Source organism: Elephantulus edwardii, unplaced genomic scaffold, assembly GCF_000299155.1.
Source record: "Elephantulus edwardii isolate Elephantulus edwardi_28Jun2011 unplaced genomic scaffold, EleEdw1.0 scaffold00011, whole genome shotgun sequence".
NCBI classification, from domain to species: domain Eukaryota; kingdom Metazoa; phylum Chordata; class Mammalia; order Macroscelidea; family Macroscelididae; genus Elephantulus; species Elephantulus edwardii.
In genome coordinates this window covers 1,968,288-1,985,411 of record NW_006399761.1, presented here as the reverse complement: position 1 = coordinate 1,985,411, position 17,124 = coordinate 1,968,288, and the positions used below count along the sequence as shown (strand labels likewise).

General features: G+C 51.0%; 1 protein-coding gene across 14 annotated transcripts in view; it reads right to left on the bottom strand.

Moving 5' to 3' along the window:
* Nucleotides 1–16,893, bottom strand: part of DYSF (dysferlin) — a 238,455-nt gene extending 221,562 nt beyond the window's left edge. For 7 of the 14 annotated variants that reach the window (XM_006880872.1, XM_006880868.1, XM_006880876.1 and 4 more), the window contains exon 1: nt 16,806–16,893. In XM_006880872.1, the coding sequence (XP_006880934.1) occupies nt 16,806–16,893 (88 nt within the window). Of the gene's footprint in view, nt 1–6,951; nt 7,043–16,805 lie in introns of those variants that run through there. The other 7 variants (XM_006880871.1, XM_006880867.1, XM_006880875.1 and 4 more) reach the window with 1 other exon arrangement.
* Nucleotides 16,894–17,124: the final 231 nt, after the last annotated feature.

Genomic DNA, 17,124 nt, shown 5'->3' with positions numbered 1-17,124 from the left:
TACCCTGCTCTGTTCTGACTACTGCCTCTTGGTCCAAGTATAGGTTTCGTATTAGCACAATTAAATGTTCTGGGATTCCCATTCTTCTCAGAGTTTTATATAGTTCTATGAGTTCTATATAGTACACTTAAAAAACGTGTGGGGTGGTGTTTTTTTTTCTATTTTAAAGTCACTTTTCATGTGTGCAAAAAGTCAGTTTTTGAGAGCCCAGTGTTGCTGAATCTGACACCTACTTTGCTTCCACCCCTCAAGAGTATTTCCAATCTTCAGACGAAGGGATCTCTGGTGGCCTAGTGGGTAAGAAGTTATACTACCATCTCAAAGACAACTAGTTCAAATCCACGGTGAGAGAGCAGGACAATGTCTTCCCAGATAGTATACAGCCTCTGAAAACCCACTTGAGAGTCAGCTACGAGTCATTTCTGACTCACTGGTAACAGTACGTGTCAGATGAGGCACTCTCTGCTCCTAGAGGCAAAGCTGGCTGCCTTTTCATTTTCAGAGGCTCCATAGCAACCCCCAGACTCCTGCCCTTACCCTCCAGGAGACCCAGGAGAGAAGGAGAGAGCAGGGGAGAGATGTGAGCTGAAGTGGACTGACGGAATGAGTGAGGCGAGGGGTCAGTAGGACAGAGACCTCCCAGAGTTTGGTGGCTGGGCCTAAAAAAATCAAACAGAGGACACAAGAGATGCAGCCTTTCAGGAAATAAGACATCTGACCTCCAAGGCAACACGGAACTTGTTCTGCTCATGGCTACGTCCCCAACACTTACAACAGCAGGAGACACCTAGGATCAACCACTACGACCCAGCAAATCCCACCCAAAGCAACAATGCTGGAAAGTGTAGTCCTGGCCCCTGGGTTTCCAAGGCAACAAACCCTTATGGACATAGACGGTCACATCTTCCTCCCACAACACAGCTAGTGAGGTCACACCACTGGCCCTTCCCTGAGCAACCCAATGTTCAAATCACGGTGCCACCAGGTTCGCTGGCACATGGCAGGTACTCAATACATACTTGTTCAATGAAGAAGAAAAACATAAACGGTGAATCAACAGACCCAGACAACCAGCAGCACAGAAGAGAACTGGACATTGTCACTGGGTCATTTCCGACTCACAGGAGCCCTGACTGGGTCCCCGTGGCTGTACCTGGTCACGGGAGGAGCCCACCTATCTTTTGTCTTCAGAGCTGCTGGTGGATCTGAACTGCCATCCATGCAACATACCATACTAACCAGCGGTCGTTATTGGCTGCTGTCAGGTCAAGCAGGACTCATAGCCCCCCTAAGAAACAACTGATCTGAAGCCGGTCCTTTCTTGGGCCCCCCTCACCACCTCTGATCTACTCGAATCCACTGTTAAAGCCATTATGTCAATACATCTTGTTGAAGGTTCCTTGTTAACCAGAACTCCTTTAAATACTGTAGGAAATGAACTGCTCATTTATTTACGAGGATCATCAGTAAAAGATATCTACCCGGTCTATGTTCTGTGATACAAGAAGGAAGGAATGGCCAGGATTCATGAGAAGCCTCCACGCTGAGGCCCTTAGCTGGGAGAGTCAGAAATATGTGCTCAGAGACCAGCCGTCCAGAACTCATAGTCTATTTTGAGAAGAGGTCCTGAAATTACATCCCAGCCTGGAATGCCCAATAAACAACTGCAAGCAAAGAGCGGCCAGCTCTGGCCACAGCCCATTGGAGACAGGAGAGGGCTGAGATAGAGAGGTACCCCAGACACCCAGAGACTCCTAGGAACAAGGGTGGTGAGATCGCATCTCACATACTATGGGTGCGCTGTCAGAAAGGGCCAGTCCTTGGGAAAAGGGTCAGTGGAAGAGACAAAGACCCCTATAAGAACGGTGTGGGATCAGGCAGGGGGTAACCTGTCTTACACAGGCTACGGCAGGTTTAGATCTGCTCTTCAGGATCGCTGTGACCGCTGGCCACCCAACATTTCCCATCAAAAGAGGAATTCCGGGGGGTACAAGTGTTTAACGTAACAATGGGAATGGTGGAGGATCAGTGAAAGACAGCAAGACCTTCAATGAGATGGACTGACACACTAACTGTGACAATGGACTTGAGCAGAATGGAGAGAGTGAGGGTGATGAAGGACACGGCAAGGTTCAGTTCTGTTTTCCCGGGGTTTTTATGTTCATACCTCCCCCTAACAACAATAAATGGCTAAGCGCTCTACTACTAGCCCAAAGGTTGAGAGTTCAAATCAACATAGAGACAACTCAGCAGATAAGCCTAGCAATGTGCTTCTAAAAGGTCATGTGCTTGAAAATGCTATTAAATATGATTCTACTCTGCACAGATGGGTCATCATGAGTTAGAGTTGATTCAAATAACTACAACTTCAAAATGCCTGGACCCAACACCAGAGGTTTCAAACTCCCCTCACTGCCATCAAGTAGGAAACAGCATAGTTAACTTTCAGCATGTTTTCAGAGGCTTTAAATCCTAAGAGAAAAGATGTCCATCTTTCTCCCATGGAGTACTTGGTGGATTCAAACTGCCTGCCTTTGGGTTGGCAGCATGACTCCTTACCATTAAGCCATCAGTTTTGCCAGCCTCAAGAGAGGAAGGCAGGGAGATGATTGGCAGCCCTTCCCAAAGCTCCCTGAAGGATGGGGGGTAAAGTGATGGGCAGCTAGGGTCGACCATCCCCAGCCTGGGTGCTCTGTGCTCGCTCCTAATGGCCTCCCTCCCTAAGCAGATCCTTGGACCAAAATCCACGCTGATATCCTTTAGGGAGGGCACACTTTCATTTCAACACTCATTAAATGTCAAATTTTGCTAATACCTAAGAATATTTTTCTAATTGCTTTTTAAAGAATTCCTCACAGTAGGTATTTGTTAAACACACAATCCTGGGTTCACTTCTAGACCTGCTGGACCACAGCTTGTATAAATGGCAAGTCTGGAAGCTGGGTTTTAAGTGCACACCCCTTCCCGGTGTGTGCTTCAGACGCAGTGCAGTGTGAGGTTTCTGGCCACATGAGGCTCCCAGAAACAGCTAGACACCCTGAAAGACCAGGCTGAAAAGATACAAACGCCACAGGGCATCTGCTTGTGCTGGACACTGGGACACGAAGGTGAACAGGGCAGGTGAATCCAGGAGTCCTGGGAGCTGTGACCTGTGCACAAGCTGAGTGTCAGCACGGCAAGCTATAGAGATTGTGCCGCCATGATAACAAAGGCAAACATCCGGGGGACTCCTGGGTGCATCCGTCAGGAGGGGGCACCCCAGCTGAGCTTATAAAGGCAGACAGACTTGGTGTCACTGGAGATGCTGTATTCTAAGATGTTTCTGTGGGGCTGTAAGGAGCCCGTTCATCAAACAGGGGGGGAAAATACACTATGGAGGGTTGATGCAGAGGTCTGAGGTCATCAGAGGCTGCCCATGCCCCAAGCACCAGGACCAGGGCTGCAGCTAAGGAGCCTTAATGGATTTGGTCACCTGGCTGGCTCAGCACTGCCCACTCCAAGTTATGGCAGTTCCGTGCCACAGCCACTGCCTGGACACGGCTTTTCACTTTCCCAGGGTTCCATGTCCTTATGACATAATGGAGATGTCCCTACTTCCCTAGCACAAGACTGTTAGGGAGCCCCAGAAAGAGGGCTGTGAACGTGCTCGAGAGATTCAGCAGCTGCACCCCTGCTGATGGGCACTGAGCAGCTGCACCCCTGCTGATGATGGGCACTGCAAGTGTCTTGGGGTTCTCAGAGCATTTCCCACCTGCTCACATTCCGCCCCCAGCAGAAGGACCACAACTCTTGTACAGGAATGACTCAGGCAGTGCCTGATGGTTACAGGAAAGCTAGGGAGCATTTACATTTGCCTAGGAAGTTCCCTGTCAGGGATCTCTCCAAAACACTGAGGAACAATGGTGTTAGCTGGAAGACTAAGGTGTGCCTGATTCGGGCCATAGTCTTTTCAATCAGTTGTTATGTGTCTGAGAGCTGGAAAGTAAATAAGGATGGCAGAAGAATTGGTGCCTTTGAGCTACGGGGTTGGAGAAGAGCACTGAGTATTCCATGCCCTGCCAAAAGAACCAACAGGTATGTCTTGGAGAGAGTGCAGCCAGAGTGCTCCTTAGAGGCAAGGATGGTGAAGCTTCATCTTTCTTATTCTGGGCATGTTGTTAGAAGGGGCTATTCCTCAGAAAAGGAAATCATGCTAGGAAAGGTGGAAGGTCAGTAAAAGAGAGAGAAAAGACCTTCAAAAAGCTGTGCTGACCCTCACGGCAGCAACGGGCTCAAGCAGACAGGCATGAGGAGGATGGCACAGAATAGGACTGGGTTCAGATCGATGTTCATAGTGTGGCTATGAGTTGGACTGAACTCGACAGTACATACAACAAGGAAGACCCTCAACAAGGTGGATTGACAGGATGCTTCTAACAATGGGCTCAAGTATATCAGAGATGGTGGAGAATCCACAGGATAGTGCAAGGTTCGGGCAGACAGGGTCGCTATGAGTTGACGGCACCCAACAACAACAACAAACTCAGTACCCAAACACATCACCAATCAACAGACATGGCAACGTGCTTTGACTCACACTTTTCCAAAGAAGAATAAAAAGCAATCATTCCTAAAAAGAAGTAAAACTCTGACACATACTGCAACATGGGTGAACCTGGAAAGCACTGTTCTGTTAAAGGAAATTAATATGGTCATAAAAGGATAAATCTTGCATGCTCCCAGTCTTATGAAGTATCTAGAATAGGCAAATCCATAGAGGTAGAAAGTAGACTGGAGGTCACAGGAGCTGGGGCCGGGCTGTGAGTAGGAGCGAGAATGTTGCTGTTATCAGGTGCCACCAAGTTGACGCGGACTCGGCAACCCTATGAACAAGAGGTCACAATCTTGATCGATCCTGAGTCATCCTCACCATCCGCCATGAGTAAACCCACTGTGCCAATCACTGTGGCAATCCACCTCCCTGAAGGTCTGCCTCACCTTCTTTGAGCCTCTCAGTATACTGTCTTTTCCCAAGGACTGGCCCGCTCCTGACAACATTCCCAGAGTATGTGAGGCACAGTTTCACTATCCTTGCCTTTAAGGAACACCCTGGCTGCACTTTTCTTCTAAAACAGACTGATTTTTACTTTTGACTGTCCAAGGGGTAGTCAGTACTCTTCACCCCCAATTCAAAGACATCCCATAATTCTTCCGGTCTTCTTCCTTGATTGTCCAACTCTCACAAGCATGTGAAGCAATTTAAATATCATGACTTAGTCACCCCCACCTTAATCTTTAAATTGGCATCCCTGCTCTTCAGTACTTTATATAGACCCTTGACAGCAGATTTGCCCAATGCAAAAGGTGAGGAAACATTTTTTTTTAAATAGGTGGTTGTGAAGTCTGCACAACACTGTGAATGTAAATAGTGCCAGGATTATACACTTAGAATGACAGATATTGTGTCGCATGTAGGTGGCTATCAATAACTAACACTGAGCCTGTGAACAACAGATCTAAACCCTGAGCTGTCGTGTGCCGATCTCACCATCTCTGTCACACTTGGACCCACTGTACAGTCACTGTGTCGATCTGTCTCGTTGAGGGCCTTCCTCTTTTTCTCTGACTTTCCACTTTCCCCAGTGCAATGTCTTTATATAATTTTTCAAAAAGGGGATTAAAATATAAATTGTCCTGTGAAAAAGAACAAAATTCACATATAGGTCTCACTTTGCTAAACTGTTATCTTTCAGCTTTTATTATCATTTTGGGGAATCTGGGAGCTGATGGAGAGCATAGATTAAATATCTCACTTGCCCTCCTCATTATTGACTTTCAAAACTCACCAGAACTGCACCGCTTTTCCCTTTGCATTTGGCCACCTTTTGGGACCTCCTCAAAGTCACAGAGCCCCCAAGCCCACCCCCAGAGGCAAGCTCCTCTCTCCTCGCCTTGTTTATCTTGCTCTGCAGAGTCTCCTAACTCAGGCCATTGTCCTTCCCTCAATTTTGACAAATCCTTCCTCTTCCCTTTCCCCTCCTGAGAAACTTCCTCCAGTGGGAATCTCAGCCACAGAGGGCGGGCGAGGCCCGGGGAGAGGGGGGAACCTGGAGGTTGTGATTTCTGTTATCCGTGGCACCCGTGGTCAGGTCTGACTCAGGGGGACCCCATGAGCAGTGGGAAGCAGCAGCCTGGCTGATGAGATTGTTGAGATCTTTACGGTTCACTGACTCATTTTCAGCAGGATATCGCCAGCTTCCTCCCCCCCAAGCCCCTCTCAAGCCCCCACTTCAGATCGGTTCCTGAATCCAGGCGGCATCGGCCTTACAGTCTAAATATCACGGAGCTCTGCTGACTGAGCAGGAAGGAATTCCGCGGCCAACCCAAAGGCAAGCTGTTCGAATCCAGCAGCTGAGCCAGGAGAAGGCGGGCAATCTCTTCCCGCGCCTGATTTACGGCCTTGAAAACCCGCAGGAGGCTCAGCTCTGGGTGGGCGCCAAGTCCACGGGACACAACAACAACAGTGTAACATCACAAGTCCCTTTAAACGCCTTGAATTTGGAAAAGCATTCCTGAAGCCCCTCAAAATTCCTTACGTCCAAGCCAGAGAGGTCCGAGGGGGCCCTTTCCTCCTGGCTGAGAGAAGACCGCCGTGGCCCCACCTGCCGTGGGAGACACGTGAATGAATGAACGACGGGAACCCAACTTTGCAAGCACTCGGGCCACGCGCCGTTTTTCAGAGCGCCCTCCCTTCTGGATCAATCTTTCCGCCACCCTCACCCTCACCACCGACCCCGTTATTCCTTTCAAGCTAGCGGTCTCAGGAAAGCATTAACTCGGCTGTCATGGCGCGTCCCACGTCCACAAGCCCTCTGGCACCTGTGAGCTCCGTGCCAGCGCTAGGGCCCCTCACCAGAGGCAGGGCTGAGGGGCCTGACAGGGGAACCACGGTGGCCCCGGCCGCGGTCCTACCTCGGAAAGTCAGGCTGGCCACCGGGTCGCTGCGCCGGTCCTTCTTCGCGCTGGGGAGGTTGCTGGCCCCCACGAGCAAGCAGGACAGCATGGCTGCGCGGCCCCGGGGCTCCCAGGCGCGGCGGGGCGGGAGCGGGGGCGCGGGGGACACGGCCAGACAGCGGCTGTCGCCTCCCTCGAGCCTCCCCACAGGGAAAGCACCAGCGGCCGGAGGTCACCCGACACTCGCTCGGCCCCCTCCCGCCTCCAGCCCCGCCCTGGGCGCCGTGGGGGCGGGAGCGGGGTCAGGGGGCGCCGGCGGCCGGGGCGGGGGGCGGTGCCACCCCGGAAAGGTCGGCCTCGCCCCGCGGAGCCCACTCAGTGAGGCGGCTGAGCTGTGAGGAGTCGGCGGGGCGGGGCCGGGGAGCCTGGAGCGCGGCGAGCGCGCGCGGGCGGGAACCTAATCTGGAGCCGTGCGCCCTTCCCCGCGCCGCGAGGAGAGCCCGCGCGAACGCGCCCCTCAGCCTGCGGTCCTCGGTGCCCGAGCCGACTCCCCTCCCTGAGCACCCTGTAGTTCCCCGTCTGCAGAGCGTGCGCCTTGAGCGTGGCTGGCTTCTTTTCAGCTTAAGAACTTTCTGAGGACCCTGACTTTCGCTCCTCCACATCCTAACGCCTCAGTGCGCAGTACCCCGCAAGGCATTTCCTTCCCCACTCCCGCCAAGTCCGCTAGCCCGCCTCTCAGCCCGCTGCAGGGCGGCCTGGGGTCTCGTTGTTCTAGGGCACTCCCTTTCCTGAGCACTCTTCAGCCTCCTCGTCTCCAGAGGGGAAAACTTGCCGGGTCCCCTCTAACCTCCATCCACCCCGCCAGGCACGTAATCCTGCAGAGCAGAAGGGACCCTCAGGAGTTTTCCTGGAGGCAAGCTGTATTGCGGAGTCACCAGGTCTTGTCTGCCGTAGTTGCCAGCTTTAGGTTAACACATCAGCTGCGAACTATCTGAGCCCCGCAGGGTCCTTCCACTGACAACAACGAAACAACACGCAAGGCCATGTCCCCTCGGTTCTGACTCACAGCGACCCTGTAGACTCGTTAGACCTGCCCCACAGGTCTTCTGAGGTGAAGAGAAGCCTTTCTAAGAGCTAAGGGCCTCAGCTTTCTCCTGGACACAAGATGGTTTGAACCGATGGCATTTCAGTGAGAGCAGTGCTTAACTCCCAGTACCCCCGAACCTCTTCCTAACCTCCATCCATAACCGACATCACTCAACGTCTACATTGAGCCTAAATGTCTCCACTCCCCTCTCCTTATTTTATTTTGATAAATCATTTCCTCAGGGCTAATCAATACCTTTCATGGATGATGTCTGTAGCCTTGGCTAAAAGCTGCTAATACCAGAAAGCTGGTTACTGGTGTTTGCTACACCACTCAACACCACTCACCTGTGGGGGTCATCACAAATTACCGCCCACGTTTTGAAGAGTGAGAATTCCCGAACTCTTCATTGAGTTCACGTGGAATCTGTATCATTGACCATGAGGCAGTTGTCAAGGCAGAACAAGGGAACACTTTGTGGTTTAAGTCAAGAAAGGTGTGTTTCAGGGCTGTATTCTCATATTGTACCTATTCAAACTGTATGCTGAGCAAATAGTCAAACTGAGGTGGTGGTGAACAAGAATTTAGGATTTTAGGAAGACTCACTAGCACCCAACCCTATGCAGATAACACAACCTTGCTCACTGAAAAAGCTAAGAGGCCTTGAAGCACTCACTGATGAAGATGGAAGCCTATGGCTTTCTGTGTGGATTGACACCTCAGCAGGAAGAAAACAAAAGTCTTCACTGTTGGACCAAGAAAAGGCAGCAGGACAAATGGAGAAAAGATTTGTCATCAAGGATTTCCTTTTGCTTGGACCCACAGGTAACACTCACAAAAGCTGCAGTCAGGAATTTAGTAGCACTGGGCCAATCTGCTAAAAAAAAAAACCCCTCCTAGGGAGCTCTAGTGGCCTAGTGGCAAGACGCTATACTGCAATCCCAGAGGTATGCAGTTCAAATCCACCAGATGCTCTGCTGGAGAAGGAGGGGGCAATCTCCTCCTGTACCAGTTAGATCTGATTTGACGGTACAAGTAAAAATAATATAATAATTTTTTAAAAAACCCTCCTAAACTTAAAGAACAGAGATGTCACTTTGAGGGCCAATGTGCAAGTGACTCAACACACGAAATTTTTATTTGCCTCGGAGGCATGTGAAAAGGCTGGGCAATGAATAATGACCTTTTAATTACAGGGTTGGCAGACAACAGAGAACTCAAAGCCTTCCAGAAAGATTAACAAATCTGATGTGGACAGTGAAGCCAGAATGCACCATGAAAGTGGAGATGGTGAGACTTTAACTCACTTCATTTGGATGTGTTATCACAAGGGGCCAGTCCCTAGAAAAGTAGAGAGTCAGCAAAATAGAGGCCCTGAGAGATGCATCCACACAGTGGGTCCATCAGTGAGCTCAGAACAGCAACAACCAAGAGGACAGGGCAGGACTGGGCCAGTGTTTAGTTCTGGTGTGTATAAAGTTGCTATAAGTAGGAACCAACTGCACAGGGAAGTTGTCCCTAACCACCCAGTTTACTTCAGGGCTTTCTGACCAATAGCCACAAACATCACAATGATAATTCAAAACAATCTGGGTCACTATTTATGTGATGTCTGTCTCCCTAGCTGCACTGTGGAGTCAATGAGCGGTTGATGTTTTTGTTGCTGTTATATGCCATCAAGTCATCTGTGATTCATAGTGACTCTATTTTCAGTAACTCTAAACCCTGCTCTATCCTGAGCTAATCCCACTGTCTCTGACACACCTACCCTCATTACCCTAGTCACTGTGTCAATCCATCTCATCCAGGGTCTTACTCTACCCTTTGCTGTTCCTCCACCCTTCTAAGCATGAACTCCTTCTCCAGGGACTGGTCCCTCCAGGGCAAAGTATGGGAGATGGAACTTCAAAATCCTAGCCTCTAAGGAGAAACTTGGTTTCACCCACTCTAGGACAGACTGATTTGTTCCCTTGGCAGTCCATGGTATAGTCAATACTCTTCTCTAGCACCACAACTCAAAGGCAATGATTCTTCTTCTGTCATCCTTAGTTATTGTCCTGCTCTCTGATACACAGCAATTAATTATGAAGTCTATAGCTTGGACTAGGTGCACCTTAGTCTCTAGACTGACATCCTTGCTCGTTAACACTCTGGAGAGGTCTCTGACAGATTTTCCTAATGCAATTCATCTTTTGATTTCTTGATTACTTGTGCTGAAAGTATTGATTGTGGAACTGAGCTATCTGAAATTGTTAACAATCTCAATCTCTTCAGCTATCATGACATTGCCAATTGTCCCAGTGGAGAGAATCTTTGTTTAGATGTTCAGCTTCAAACCATACTGAAGACTGCAGTCCTTGACCCTCTGCAGCAAATGTGGCAGGTCCTCCTCAGTTTCGGCAAGCAATGTTGTGTCATCTTCATAATGCAAAGGACTTCATCAATGAGAGGTATGTCCCTTCTAATCTGCAATGAGTTGCTCTCTGTAAATAAGCACAAGCGAGCTCATGCTTCCCTTGCTTACTGAGTACTCCATCCTGACAGGCATTATGAGCTTGAAAAGAAGCTTCGAGTCTAGAAAGGAACTGAGGAGTGGTGATAGAGACAGAGGCTCTCATATGCAGAAGAAGAATCTGTAATGTCATGGGGGGGTGTGTAATGTGAAATTGTTCACTACAGACTAGTGAATAATCCATACATACTTCACTTACTGGCTAATCCAATTCTCTCCACCCAAGTGTGTCCATTAAGGACACAAAACTCCTCACCACTAAAGCAATAGGTAACATCATGACAGATGGCGAAAAGATTGGAAATTGTCAACAATTTCCTTTTACTTGGGTCCACAATCCACACCCATGGGACTAGCAGTTAAGAAACCAAAAGATGTGTTGCCTTGGGCAAATATGCCTTCAATGGCCTTGTCAAAGACCTAAAGAGCAATGATGTCAGTTTAAAGACTAAGGTGCACCTGACCCTGTGCATCTGAAAGTTGGCTGATGAATCAGGGTGGCTGAAGAAGAATCAGTGCCAGTTAACTGCAGTGTTGGAGAAGAGTGCTGACTATCCCACAAGCTGGCTAAAGAAAAAAAAACCAAGTCTGTCTTGGAGGAAGTGCAAGGATGGTGCTCCATCGAGGCAAGAAACTTAGTCTCACATACTTTGGGCATGACTTCATGATGGGAAAGGTGGAGGGCCAGAGAAAGAAAGGAAGACCCCCAACAGGATGGATCGACACAGCGGCTGTACAGATGAGCTCAGGCTATCAGACACGGGAGTTCCGATCCGGTGTTCCATGACTTGCTATGAGTTGTAGTCAGCTAGAAGGTTCCTAACAACAACAGTTTTGGGACTGGGGGCATGTGGACATGGCACTTAGCTCTCAAATGCCCAAACACCCAATTATGAGCCTGAAAGGGCTCTAGAAGTAGACAGTACTGCCCCCTTGGGGAAATTCTGGGTATTAAAGGGATTTGGGAGGTTTTATAAGTGTCATAATGATTAACACTTTGCGCCTTCCTCCTTCCACACCCTTCCTCTCTGTGTATAGAACCAGGCCATCAGATCCAGCACAGGAAATTCGCAGGGGATTTTATCTGTTTGTGAGGAACATTCCTATGGACTTTCACAAACATTTGACTTGTATCCAAGGAACAGTGGATGCACGCACCTGATCTGTAGACGAGAGAAGGGAACAGCTGGTGGCCTGAATCCTGCGTACTTCCTGAGGCCTCGTCCCACCCAAGCCCCAGCTTTCCTGCTCTGGCTCCTCTTCAATGTCTAGAACTCTGCCCTAAACCAGGATCTGACCGTTCCCTTAGAGACCACATATTGTTGTTGTTAGGTGCTGTCAAGTCTAGCGCGACTCATAGTGACCCTGTGAAAAACAGATCTGAACCCTGTTCTCTCCTGAGTCCTCTTACTGGGACCAATTCACTCCCATATTTGTTGTCTTCTTCCACATAAATAAAAGATTTGTCTGGCCACATGGCCATCCAAGCTTAAGACTACATTTCCCAGCCTCCCTCACGGCTAGATGAGACCAAGTGATGGCCAATGGGACTCATGCTGCCTGGTGTGTCCTCCCAGGGAAAGCATCCCTTTCCCACTGGCTGGAACACAGACTGAGGTAGTGAGCCACTTCGAATCAGATTGTCATTGACACCGGTAGGAACATAGAGCAACAGGACAGGAAGGTCTAGAAGCCTTAGCGGGTAGTAGGTCAAAACCTTACCAGTTTGCCTACACCTCAATCAACTGTTATGTTTATAAGATGTCAGGTTAAAGACTAAAGTGCACTTGCTCCAAGTCATGGTTTATTCAATTGTTTCCTATGCATCTGAGAGCTGTCCAATGAATAAGGAAGACATAAGAATTGATGCCTTTGAGCTGTGGTGTTGGAGAAGAGCACTGAATTCCACGCACTCTCCAAAGAACAAACAGGTCTTTGAAGAAATGCAACCAGGGTGCTCCTCAGAGGCAAGGATGGTGAGACATCATCTCACATATTTTGGGCATGTTGTCAAGAAGGGCCAGTCCTTGGGAAAAGACATCATCCTGGGAAAGGTGTTTTAGAAAAACTTACCCCTTAATTTAATGTTACCTTTTCCATATAAATCTGGATTCACAGCCTGTCATGAATAATCAGGGAAGCTGTAAGATGAGACCCCAGTTCTCTGCCCACCACTGGTCTCTTGGCACCTGCCAACCACAGGAGCCTTCTGAGCTCACCGTGGTGACCAGCGCTCACCCAGTGTACACCTACACTTTTCCCAGCAGCCCACTCTTCCTAGTTACATCGCCGGCCAGACACCTGTAGGCAGGTGAGTTTGAGACCGTGGGAGACAGACCTCCCTGTTACGTGTTTGTGGGGTCCTACCTTCCTGACAGATGGCGAGAGAGAGCCTCGAGCGGGAAGGGGAGGCTTCTTTTCACACTGGAGTTGGGCAGGCTCCGCCCCTCTGGCTCACATGTCCTCATGTATTTGGGGACTTTGGTTTGTCCAAGAAGCAAGCAAACCTTCTCTCTCAGCTCACTGAAAACCTGCTGGAAGGTCAGCTGAGGACGTGTTCAGTAAACAAGAACAAAAGGATGAGGGAGCCCTGGTGGCCGGCCTAGTGGTAAGAATCTGTGCTGCAATCTGAAAGATACATGGTTCAAATCCATCCAGCTGCTCTGTGCGAAAAGGATGAACATTCTCCTCCTGTGTGATTATTCTGCCTCTGAAAATCTGCTGGACAGTCAGCTATGAGTCAGTTCTGACTTGATGGAAATGAGTTGGAGAGTTGGAGGAGGATTAAATGTGTGTGTGTGTGTGTGTGTGTGTGTGTGTGTGTGTGTAAAAGGAACCCTAGTACTGAATATCCCACAGACTACCAAAAGGACAAACAGATCTATCTTGGAGAAATACAGCCAGGGTGCTCCTTCAAGGCAAGGATGGTGAAGTTTCATCTCCCATGGTTTGTGCAAGTTGTTAGGAAGAAAGGGACATCATACTAGGAAACGTGGCAGGTCAGTGAAAGAAAGTCCTTCAATGAGATGTATTGGCACAGTGACTGCAGCAACGGACTAAAGTGTGTCAGAGACGGTGACGGTGACGCAGGGCAGCGCAGGTTTCAGATCCGTGGTTCACAGGGTCGCTATAAGTCATACTTGACTCCAAAGAACAAGAGTGGCTTAATACATTACAAATCAGGCTGTAACCAAAAGGTTGGCAATTGGATTCAAATCCACCAGCCACACCGCAGGAGTGAAAGCAGGCTGTCTCCTCCCAGGAGGTCTGACAGTGCAGGGAACCCGTGGTGCATGACTGTGAATCAGGATTCACTTGATGGCAGTGGCCTTACATCTGGTCATATTATAACTGGAACATGACATAGTCCATATGAAATGAGTCCTACTTAGAACAGGACTTGACGCATGCCAAGTGTGATACCAGTTAAATCTCCTGTAGCCTTGCTGTGGCATTTCCAAGAAACAGTTTGGAGCAGAGTACCTTGTTTGTGCTTGATAAAAGTCCCTTTCCTCTCCTAATGATAAACACACAATCAGGGTCTTCTTTTGATCATCTGTCTTGAACTCTGTATGACCTTATACTCCCCACCACTTTGACTTTTCTCCTGCTGGGAAACCCAAGGCCCAGCCCGCCCCCAGAATGGCCCAAGCCCAGGGCGCCCAGGGTGTGGGCAGTATGTGGTATGCCTCCCAAAGCATTTATATTCATCAGCCTTGGGTGCTGAGTGCTAGAGAGGGCACTGAGATGGGGGCAGAGCTGTTTGACCGCTGTGTTACCTGGGCCAGGCCCTGCAGTCTCTGGACCATTTCCTCATCTATATAGGGGCATAGATCTCTGCCCTTTTGCTCACCTGAAGTGCACATCCAGAGCAGTTACACAGTATCATCATGGGATGTTACAACCATGTAGATAAAAGAGAAAAGAGGAGCTTTAGGAGAAATATAAAGGTTCTGGGGGAGACAAGAGGCTAGCGGGAGGCTCCCTGGAGGGGTAGGGAGTCCCAGACACCAGAGTCCTTCCTCTATGTAATCATTCCCAACTTCACAACCTGGCCCAGGCCTAGTCGGGGAGGGTGAGCAGGCCCAAATGCAGCCAAATTTGGGCATGGGTTGGGAGCTCCGGCTAATGTGGGAAGTGGAATGTGACCAGGGCCCGGGGGAGGGGAGAAACAGCAACCCATGACTGTCACTGTCAGAGGGGGCTGGAGGGGGCAGTGAGAAGGGCCTGAGGACAGTCCCCCTCCCCAGGCTGGTGGGGCACAGGTCAGCATAGACAATGTGCTTCCTTCCTCCATGGCAAGCTCTGAGTCTCAACTGGAGGATATGAGGGGTTAGACAGGCAACAGAGGCTGGGCGTGGGGGATGGGGCAAGGGGCACAGAGCCGGAAATGTAGAGTGGATGTTGGAGGAGGCCCAGCCATAGGCTGGCTGAAATAATGACAGGAGAGAAGGCCCCTCTGTGCAGAGCATTTCTGCGGCTGGAAAGTGCTTCTCATTCATCTTCACTTTCTCTCTTCTCCTTTGGATAGGAAGCCTGGTGGTGTGGGAGGGACTCACTAGATGGGAGGCTAATGAGAGGGCATGGAGGAGGAGGAGGACCTGGGGGCTGGCAGCCTCCGGCTAAGTGGAGGTCAGGGAATCTGGACTTCTGAGACAGGCAGGGGTCTGTGAGGCGCACTGCCCAGCCTGGAGGGCAGAGGGCGCTTCACGAAGCTCCTGGCTGAGCCAAGGGAGCTGAGAGGAATCTGGAATTGGAGAGAGCAGCTCACAGCACAGGATGTCCACCCGCCCTGCATCCTCTCAGCCCGGGAAACATTTGCAGAATGAATGGTGCCCCTGGAGTTGTGCAGTGAGAAGATCTTGGCCCTGCTCCCGGATCATGTGGGTGACCCCCTGGCTGGGCCTGCCCAGATCCAACAACATGAGGGTGAGGAATGGAGAGTCCACCAATGCGCCCTGTCTTCCTGCCCCTCACCACCAACACCTTGATCAAGCTCATTTCCAGAAGCAAGGATGAGAAATTAGGCTAGGACAGGCCAAAACAATATGTTGGGGACAGTGATGCCGTAATGCCTTCCCAGCCTCCTTCAGTGCACGGCGTTGCAGGCCTGTTCCCAGCCCTGGTTTCTCCTAAGTGCAAACTGTCAGTTCAAGACACAGGGATCCCCAGATTTCACAGCCGGAGTGTGTGGACCTGGTGTGTGCACATCTGCCTGGGATGTGGGGAGTCCCCAGCTTGGAGCGCCCCAGATACACCTGCACTCCACGGTGTGTCAGGGGGAACACATGTATAAGAACATGTACCCCAGCAGTGCACTGTGGGGTGCGCGGATGCTGGATAGCCAGGGACCAGGCCATTTCTGCATCAGGGGCACATTTCTCAGCAGCTGCTTCAGGGACAATTACAACCTAGGACCCTCTCGGGAGCAGTTCCGCTCTGTCACGTATGGTCTGTGAGTCACTCCACATAAGTCCTGGACTAGGGAGTAGATTAGAGGTCAGAGCGCTGAGACATGAGAAGGCAAAGTGACCCAAGCAGAGCGGGGACCCTCGCTGGGTGGGTAGACAGGATCTCAAACTCTTGATGCCTGAAGCCTTATCCCACAGAACAAGGCCAAACCCCAAGCTGTGTCTGAGGTTAGCCCTGAGGGGACCCGAACGAAGCAGACAAGTCCATCCCTTATCTGCTGGAGGAAACGTCCAGGCAGGGCCCGGTGGACACTTCCTGTGGGAGGAGCCAATCTGAGGCGAGCAAGGGGGTGCAAGATACCACACATAAACCCCCAACCCAACGCCCCCAGCCCCGAAGGCGCCAGCCTCAGGGAGGAAGGGGTGTCTGTCGAGGTGGGTGCTAGTGACAGCGCAGGGCTCAGCTGTTAAATCTTTCTCATCCAGTGTCCACAGCAAGTCTCCCCCGCCCGCCACCCCCAGCCTGTGATGGAGAGCGGAGTGGGGTACCGCGCCAGGCCCAGAAGAGCCGGTTATAAATAGCCTGGGCCCTGGCCTTCCCGCAGGAGGGAAGGGGAGCCCGGAGGTGCTGGGCTTTGCGGCCACTTCTCGGCAGGACCTCTGGAGAGGGCAGAGGAGGGGAGAAAAAAGATGTGGCCACCCCGGCTCCAAGCCCAGCTGCGCGCCCCTGAGCCTCCGCTTCCTACCGTGGGCCTTTGCCACTATCACCCACAGCACGGGTCCAACCAGGACGAGAGTTTTCTCCCGAAACATCCATCCACCCACTCCCGGCGCGGGCAGCGAGGCCAGCGGGCCCTCCTACCTGCGAACACGGCGGAGCAGTAGGCATCGCTGATGTCTGAGTCCGGGGTGTGGACATTGTCGGCGTAGAGGATGAAGACCCTCAACATGACTCGAGCAAGGCGGCGCCCGCCGTGCGCCCTGGGCGCAGACTCGGCCGAGGATGGGCGGGTGGGCCGGCGCGGCTGCGGGGTCCCAGCACAGGAGACGGCGGCCGAGCGAGGTTCACCCGCTCGTGGGTCCCAGCCGCTGAGCTTAACGGGGGTCAGGACACGTCTGGAGCCGCCCTGGCTGTGCTCCCCCTGGGCCGGCGGGCGCTCGGAGGACGAGCTTCCACAGCC